The following is a 9727-nucleotide window of genomic DNA, read 5'->3' as shown; positions in this document are numbered from 1 at the left end:
GCAGATATGTTTTCTGTCTTGGTTCCAGACCCCCATTTATACAGTATAAATAGCTTTTCCAAAAATTTTAACGGTCATACTTTTGAAAATGTATGTTGACTAGCATACGAAACATCAAGTTCATAAAATGCATGTTTTTAAAATGTTTATAACCGCTGTTTGTGTTATATTTTTAATCAAGCTACGATGGCCGAAGACCAAGAGTTTAGAGAATATTTATACGGATTAGAGTGCTTGAAAGACAACCTTTGTAAAAAAAAAGGTTTCAATTCCCATTAATAAGTAAATAAAGAGAAACTTGTCACATGACCACAACTGCGGACTTTGTCTTGACAGCTCCGGTAAAGACCTTACAAGCTAAGCAGCCAATTGCGACTCCGCTTCATTGCTAGTGAAGAGAAAACTAAGGCAGAAAACAACAGCTTTCAGTAGTTGCACTCTTTCGCTCGGTCAATACCATCGGCGAAATACCAACTGAGTTGGGTAGCAGGGACTGCGCGGTGGTGAAAGCGCTCGCCTCCCACCAATGTGACCCTGGTTCGATTCCTGCCCGGTGCCATATGCGGGTTAAGTTTGTTGTTGGTTTTCGCCTTGCTCCGAGGGTTTTTCTCCGGGTTCTCCGGTTTTCCTCCGTTCTCACAAACCAACTTCTCCAAATTCTAATTCGACCAGGATAGAGGACCTGCGTGAAAACTAAGTAGGGCCGATATGGCTTCCTCTCTAAATATTGCAAATTTATTTGTTTACTTTGTAATACCTTGCTTTAATATGAACTTCGTTAATATTTTTACACTCAGCCTATGTCTTACTCGAAATTTACTCATTGAAGTTTTTACTTCACACTACAGTCAAGCGTATCACGACATGGACCCGCCATTTTTGCACTGGTACAAAATAACTCTCCTTCTTCTTTTCCATGTGTCGTACTCGGAGCCACCTTGCCACGATAACCGCTATCTCCCTGGTGGATTTTACTTCACAACAGGAAGAAACATGGTTGACAATCACAGGCTCTCTGGTTACGTTTTTAAGACATTAACAGTTTCAATGCCGGTAGAGTGTTTTAGAAAATGCCAGGCTAACTGTCGGTGCATCTCATTTAACTACTTAACAACCGGCAGCCAGGACAACTGTGAGCTGAACGAAGAGAACAAATATCTGAAACCTAGTGCCTTGGAACCTCGAGAAGGAGGTCAATACTATGATCTAGTAATCGATTACAACGTGGTGGTAAGTAAAACGAAAATCTCCTATTAGGAGGTGTTTGGGAAGTAACATCAGATGCACACGGAAAATGACTACAGAATGACTTATATTTTATTTACTTTGTTGCATGCATTTGCAGTTCGAGAGGATCCTTAGGTGTGTGGGGGGACATCCTGTGGCTCCAAATTTGGGAGAGTTATGCACTAACACTTCAAGAGAAAATCGACAAGAAAAATATATCGTGTTAGATTACAGACGGTTATGAAAGTATGATCTTATTCTAAAGTAGCCGGTAGACCATGCAATAGTATTGCTTATTACTAATTAAAAGTTCTTGTTGGAAAACGTTTCCTTTCGAAAACAGAAAAGTTAGTGTGAGTAAACCGATTCTTGGCTACATAATGAGATGGGAGACAGAAAGCTGACAATTTAGCTCGCCTCAATACAACGATCTACATTTTCTCATTAAATTAAACAGAAGGGAGGCCAGCTAACAACATGTTACAACGGTTGCTGTCACTCTCAGCCTTGTCTCAATGGGGGAACATGCAGCGAGGCTTGTAACGTCAAAGGAAAAAGGATGCAGTGCGCATGTGTACCAGGCTATATTGGATTTCGGTGTGAGACAGGTAGGATGAAATGTGAAGCCCTGGCCAAACGGACTCGCAGGTAGACGCAAGTTGAGAACTTGCGTCTACTTGCGACTCCGTTTGGCCAGGCCTTGCGTGCACTTGCGTTGACTTGCGATGACTTGCGCTCACTTTGGTCGAGATCAAATTTGCACGCAAGTCGACGCAAGTTTTTCACCGTTTGGCCACCCAACCCAAGTCAACGCAAGTTGAGGCTTCCATTAACCTATTATTAGCCAATGAAATACTTGATATGTCTGCCTTGAAATGGGTTTTATTGCGACTTGCTGGTACTTGCGAGGAAACTTGCGAATCCGTTTAGCCACCCAAGGCAACTCTCTACACAAGTTCAACTTGCGGCTGCTTGCGATTACTTGCGAGTCCGTTTGACCAGGCCTTGACGCTTAAACAAAATTAATTATAACCTATCAAGCCAAGAGAGGCTAGAGGATCAAGGGAAACAAAATTGATCCCTTATATAAATCTTGTTTTCAAGGTAATCCCTTTTGAGTTATCTTTAGACATGATGCCTAGTTCTCCAGCGGTTGGTATTACCACGCTCGTTGCGTGGATGTTCTTGAGGAAGATGAAAATGCGTCTAAAGTCGCTTGGCCTATCCACGTGATCATACGTTGCGTCACATGATTGGCTTATTCTAGACTCTCCTGGGATGCCTGAAGCCGGAAGTGATCTAAATTTAGCTTAAGATGGATTACCTTGGTAATAAGGCCTATTTGGTGGATTAAACCTGTTGCTCTTCATTCTCTCTTGAACCAGGACAGTGTAACTCAGCACAGCAGAACTGAATGAATATGAACAATGCGATATAATTTTGCCAAACAAGTGAAATTGTAATCACCAAATTAAGATTTCATTTTATTAGCAAAAGGTTAAACTCCGTTCCAAAGGTTGTTGTTTAACAATTTTCGATTCTGAGCTGCCTGTGAACTACTGTTCCAGAGTTTCTTTAAAACTTTGAAGAAAGATATATGTTAACGAGTTGACCATGATATGGTGATTACAGGGCTCATTTGTGAGTTTAAAAAAAAACAGGCAAACATTTAATTAAGAGTTTTTGAAAGGTTATACTATCGCTATGGTAACCTGCGATGTCAAGGAAATCATCGTTGTTTTACCATCAATGACGTCAATCAGTTTCTCTTGGTCAAAGCACAAGTGTCGTAATCTGTTGTGAGCCACCTTAAACCTTATTTCTTTCACTTTTAGATATTGACGAATGTGCCAGTCAACCGTGTGTCCACGGAACCTGTAATAACCTGTTAAACCAGTATAATTGTACTTGTGAGCCTGGTTACACTGGAACGAATTGCGATATAGGTAACTAGATAACCTCTTAAATTCAACATGCTCCATACGTATCATGTTCCATCTTCAGTTGAGGATTGGGCTAATCAGGAGAAGATAAGGGTTAGAGAATTGATCCCCATACCAACGTAATCTTTCTCAAGATATTTTAGATGTAATGTTCAGTTTACTCGTGGACGTTTCGTGGACGATGCGTGAAAAGCTGGGTAGTCCACGCGAGCCACGCGAGTAGAACTCGTGTCACAGGATCGCTTGTTTCCAGACCCTAGTAGGATTTCTCTAGCCTGGAATGATCTAAAATTGACTAAAGAGGGATTATCTTGAGAAGACGACAATATCGTCTCGTGAGATAACTCAATTAACGTCGTGAGCATGGGGATCGACTACCTTATTGTTACATATTTTCGCGGGAATTTGATTTCGCAAAAATGTTTCGGGCATCTTCCGCAGAATTTAAATTTCGCGATTTGCCCCCCCCCCCCCCCCCTCCTCCCCCTAAAAAAAACCTTACCAGAAACTAAATTTCGCGAAAATGGCAAAATACTGATCTTGATTAACAAACAGTTCGCCTCAATATTAGCCAACTAATTTTAATTTTCCATAGCAATAGTTCCGAATCACTCTGAACTAAACAATATAACAAAACGAAAGTGAAAAAAAGTTTGACATGTTCCTTTGTAACAAAGCAGAGCTATACAGATTACATGACAACCTCTATTTGCGCTTACAGCTGAAAGACATTGCCAATCCTTCAAATGGATCCTTGGAGTAAGAATTGACTTTCTCCCCTCTTGGCAACGTAGCACGTTGATTAAAGAACATTACTTAACTCTTATTAACCGAGCAGGAGGTCTGTATGGGAGAATCTTGACCGAGGTTGTGAGTACAGACCGAACGCAGTGAGGTCTGTACACACGACCGAGGTCAAGATTCTCCCATACAGACCGACTTAGCTTGGTTAATAAGATGTTTATTATATGGCAAAGAAGAAAACTTTCATTCGTTTAATGTAACTGGTTTGCTGGCATTTTGCTTGCGAACGGCGATGAGCTTAACTTAAACCAGCCAAAATTTGCTCGTCCTCTTTACTGTTTTTTGTCATCAGGCTTTTTGGCACTTTCATAAATGATTAAGAAGAAAATAAAAGAAACTGGTGAACATTTTTGTATTTTAGTTTGCTACTTTTTCAACGCAAAATGAAATCGGTCTAGATGCCGGTCTAGATGGAAAAATCTAGACCGCGGTCAATATCGATTTCAGCCAATCAAATTCGTGAATTCGGTAGTTCTCAGTCCTTGTGAGACACAGCCATATAATAAAACAGTGTATTAAATTTCGCGTGGTTAATTTACGCGAAATTTACTTTACAACTTGTTTCGAGGGGGCTTCAATTAGTGTTGTAACTTCATTTCTTCATTCTGAAAATTGACATATCTACACATTCAGCTGTATTTCAAAAATGTGAAAAATGAAAGCTTTAACTAATTATGTGTTTCTAAGATTTACTATATCTGGTCAAAGCAATCATTATCATCTAGAGGTTCTTGGAAACATTCTTAGTTTGCTTGTTGTGTTTTCTTTCAGTGAACTGGATAAAACTGAACACATCACCCGTTTGTTTTGGCTCCCACGGCAGTTCATACGGAAATTTTACGATTCCAGAAACTGGTCACGTGATCACCTTCAAACTGGTCTACCTCTCTGGGTATGTAAACTGCCGAGTAAGCGATCCGCAGTATCGATCGAAATGGGGCTGCTCATTCCTCGCGTCTCCAAAAAACCTGGCAGTATTTATCACTGACTCCCTACAGCAGAGGATTTTGCCAACAGATAAGGCTTCGTTTCGTGGAGGTTCTGGGTGCCATGCTGCTACCGTGTACGGGGTACCTGGATTTACCTCGGAGTCACCAGAGTTGGGCTTTCATAATTTTTCTGTTCCTTTGGCCGTGAGTGTCGGTCAGGAGTTGCAAATATGGTACACCGAAGATTTGTATGACTGCTTTGCGGGGGATAATGAGGGGCAAACATGCACTGACGTGTTCGGATTGTATGTGTGACAGACCTAGCTAAAGAGATCGTGCCGGGACATTCAGTGTCATGTCAATAAGCCGTGATTGTCATGGCGGTAATTTTTAACCCGAGACGATGTGTTATGAGCCTTAGCTGTGGTTAGAACCGTTTTTACTGGTTTTATTCAACAATTTTACCTCCCCTCTAGCTCTGGTGCATTGGTAAGATTGCCCTAACAGGTAGACATCACCTATATATAACTATTTTCATGCAGCTTAATGGAGACAGCTAAACGGTCTAACACAGTGTAAATTCTATTGTGCTAAGATCATATACAATACTCTATTTCCTAGTTGCCTTTTGCCTCTGTGTCAAAACGAGTCTTGAAGAGAAACCATTCATATGAAAATGTTCTCAACCAACAGGTTTATTGCTGGTTTTCAGTGTCACGCAATTCAAAATACATCAAAATAAAAATCAAAACCGGTCAATAGATAAAGTCCAGAATCTGGGAAATGAAAGAAGGTAAATATGCGAAGACTCTCGCCAAAATTTTGGTCACAGTAATTTTTCTCATGCGAGATATGCGGAGAAATTTTTTACCCAAATTTATAGAGGTTTGTATGCTGGTGCCCATCCGTATGGGCACCAATACGGCGTGTCTAAAATATTGGTAGCTGGTGAGTGGTAAGTGGTAACTGGTAGCTGGTAACTGGTCACTGGTCACTGGTCACTGGTCACTGGTCACTGGTCACTGGTCACTGGTCACTGGTCACTGGTCACTGGTCACTGGTCACTGGTCACTGGTCACTGGTCACTGGTCACTGGTCACTGGTCACTGGTCACTGGTCACTGGTAACTGGTCACAGGAATTTGGTTAGGTAGGACCAAAACGCATTATTCCAATCAATTTACAAAAACTTTAATTCCAACAAGAAATAACATAACAATAGCGCCCAACCAACCGTTGACATTAACTAATACATGTATCTAAAACGACTTACAAAATATTTTCACATTAACCAGACTATGACCCACGACGTTTGACATTTGGACGTTACTCATCCGACAAGCAGATATCCTCCAAATGAGAACACAGCTGGTAAAAACAAACCTAAGATAACTAAAAACGATTGCGTAGTTATCATTATATCTTATTGAGGCAAAGAAATTATTCCGTATAATAGAATCAGAAGTTGATAAACGTCAACCTGTAATTCCATACTGGTTATAAAAAATTGATTAATCTGAAACGTGATCTATTGATTTTGAAATAACTTTAACATTAACAGTAACAAACAGGTAAAACTAATCACAACTGAATGACGTTTTAACTGAATTGGGTGAACGGAAAACGTCACAAGTCTCCCTACTAGCAATAATACCATAACGCCTAAAAGAATGGCGGCCCCCTATACTCGACACGGTCACATGCATTAGTCCAACACATAATTTGCAAGATATTATTCCAAGCATTTGTATGAAATCTCTCATGCGTGTCATGTAAGCAGTAATTCCTAGCGGTGAAGGAATGTCCGCCAGATTACATTCGCAGTTAGCGTCACCCCACGTGACCATGATTTTCTTGAATACATGTTTTTGCACTCTTGAGGGGGCACGTCATCTTTTATCGTTAGATCTAGCTCGTGGGATTCAACTATAAGTATATTTTCAATTTGACCTCAATTTGCTTCTACGCGTATCCGCGTATCCTCCTCGGTATCCAGTTCTACGAATTAACATTTTAAACGTTCATTAAAAGTTCATAGAGAGAGGACGAGGCTGTTGTTCCTGAACCTCTGCGTTGTTTGGAAGAAAACATGATAGAAATTAACCAATCAGCGCGCGAAAATTCACTCAGTTATTGTAAAATAGGGTTTTGCAGTTATCAAATGAGAAATAAATACCACAAAACGTATAAAGCGACTTTTCGTTCTCTTTATTGACAAAATCAAATTACAGTTTTACGGCCATAGTTTGTCGATCGTTGCTTGTGGTTCGTACCGACGTCAATACGATAAAAAAACGAATTGATGCAATTTTTCACGGCAAAAAACGTCAGCGCGAATTGATTTCCTGCAAGTGACGAACGTCGCTCATTCGGAGCCATTCCTCGATTTTGTTGGCTACATACGCTACATGCATACGAGCGACTTAGGGCAAGTCTAATGCTACATTTGTGCTTTTCTTATCATTTCAGATTTTTTTCCTTTTCCTCTGATGAACTTTTCCGTAAACACTGTCCATTTTGGTGAATTTATGTTGTTTGGCGGTAAGTTCTTATGGGAAAATAAAGAGACCATTCTTCACTCTTTCCGTAGCTTGAGGGTGCTGAAGGGTGTTTTCGTGACCCGTGGTCGGCCCTTTTTATTTCCTGTGAAATGTGAAATAGCCATCTTTTTCCTCGTGAATCGTGATTTCCATAGTCGCCGTGAACCGTGATTTTCCAAAATGTTCTCTTTTATTTTCCGTGAAGCGTGAAATGCCGATGTTGTATTTTTCGTGAATTGTGAAAGGGCTGCTTTATTTTCCGTGAAACGTGATCTATACCCCCCCTTCACCACCCTCTAGCTTAGCGATCGACTCATCCTTCATTGATGCGCGCGTCTAATACAAACAAATAATTTTTGCAACACAATCTTTGAGGGTTGTTGAAGTTAAAGAAGTGAGTAAAAAAATAAGAACGTCATTTACCGGCTTCACTAAGGGTCGGCCCGTTCAGTGAAAAACTGTGACCTCGGTCACAGTTTGTCACTACAGTCAACTCTCGTTACAGCGGACACGCTCAGGGACGTCGTTTTAGTGTCCGTATTTAAATGGCGAGAGACCGTAATAGCGGGATGTCCGCAAGGCGACAGTTGACTGTATACGGACCTCCAAGCCGGCAAATAACAAATATCAGTCAACACTATTGCGGAAAATTTAGGTCCCTTCTAGCGTGAACATGTTTAGACTTTAAAACACATCTTGCAAATAGAAATAAGCCAAAACAAAAGAAACCTCAAGAGCAAAACTTTTACGATAAATTACAGAGGTGTCAAACCGCAAAAACAAAGAGCGGCGCAGTTTTGATTCGATTATTTTGACAGCTAGACATTACGCTGCTTACTTGGTTTTGCATATTTACCTTGGCGGGGGGGGGGGGGGGGGGGGGGGAGAAATACTTTTCCCCGATCATGCATCGCGTTTCTCATTTACCACTATCTCTCCGCCTTGAACGCCTGATAGATATTGGCTACTTGTCGCGGGGCATTTGCCATTTGTGGTTATCCGAAAAAAGCATGGCAAATGCCGGACAATTTACTAACGCGTGGGAGCAGTCTTCTCTAAACGGCGGCGACTCAATATGTATCGGACTGTTTTAATTTATATTGTTTTGATTCGATTTTGAACGTGTCGTTTTCGGCATTGTAATCTCGACTTAAATGTTAATTTGTTGTCTTAAAGTTGAATAGCATTCGTAACATTCGATACAAATGTTGTGCACACGCTCACGTGCTCCCAAATGAAAGGCATGATTGAAAGTTAAGAAAAAAATCAATATGTAGACAGGTTACTCTGAAGTTAAGCCGACACTTATTTGTTTTAACGGCAATGTGTTTATAAAACTTACCTCGTAGTCGAAACTCATTTCTTAGACGGGGCAGTCAGCGACAATCGTTCCAATCTTGACGTACACAGAATCGACACAGAAACATTCAGCGCCGTGCGATCGTATTACAACCCTAGTGAAATATGACCAGCCACTACCCGCCACCCACTACCATTTACCTTTGTATATTAACTTTTGTTGTTGAATGAATAACTTGAAAGAGCGACGAAAGAAGGAATCATGGATGAAAACTTTACCTCATTTCGTATTAAATGTAGCAAATTTACAGTAAAAAAAACGCGTGTGTGGACAAATAATCTTTTTATAAGTGTACTAAGGTACCTTTAGTTTACTGGATCGGTAGTAAGGGACTTTCACGGTATCAAATCTATCAGACACCAGTCAACAGTCACCAGTCAACAGTTACCAGCGACCAATTACCAGCGACCAGCGACCAGCGACCAGCGACCAGCGACCAGCGACCAGCGACCAGCGACCAGCGACCAGCGACCAGCGACCAGCGACCAGCGACCAGCGACCAGCGACCAGCGACCAGCGACCAGCGACCAGCGACCAGCGACCAGCGACCAGCGACCAGCGACCAGCGACCAGCGACCAGCGACCAGCGACCAGCGACCAGCGACCAGCGACCAGCGACCAGCGACCAGCGACCAGCGACCAGCGACCAGCGACCAGCGACCAGCGACCAGCGACCAGCGACCAGCGACCAGCGACCAGCGACCAGCGACCAGCGACCAGCGACCAGCGACCAGCGACCAGCGACCAGCGACCAGCGACCAGCGACCAGCGACCAGCGACCAGCGACCAGCGACCAGCGACCAGCGACCAGCGACCAGCGACCAGCGACCAGCGACCAGCGACCAGCGACCAGCGACCAGCGACCAGCGACCAGCGACCAGTGACCATGGCGGCCGGAAACCAACAGAAACATCTGTCACTTAGT

General features: G+C 42.2%; 1 protein-coding gene across 1 annotated transcript; it reads left to right on the top strand.

Annotated features, from left to right (window-relative positions):
- Positions 1-415: 415 nt before the first annotated feature.
- LOC110056042 (uncharacterized) lies at positions 416-6328 on the top strand. Its single transcript, XM_089292640.1, has 3 exons — positions 416-1230; positions 1685-1835; positions 4746-6328. Exons 1-3 carry the CDS (start codon positions 709-711, stop codon positions 5216-5218), a joined length of 1146 nt encoding a protein of 381 aa, XP_089148766.1. The 5' UTR covers positions 416-708; the 3' UTR covers positions 5219-6328.
- The last annotated feature ends 3399 nt before the right edge of the window (positions 6329-9727 follow it).

This window comes from Orbicella faveolata, unplaced genomic scaffold (genome assembly GCF_042242905.1).
Source record: "Orbicella faveolata isolate gen_17 unplaced genomic scaffold, um_ofav_v1 contig_24, whole genome shotgun sequence".
Lineage (NCBI taxonomy): Eukaryota > Metazoa > Cnidaria > Anthozoa > Scleractinia > Merulinidae > Orbicella > Orbicella faveolata.
This window is presented reverse-complemented; position numbering and strand designations above follow the sequence as displayed.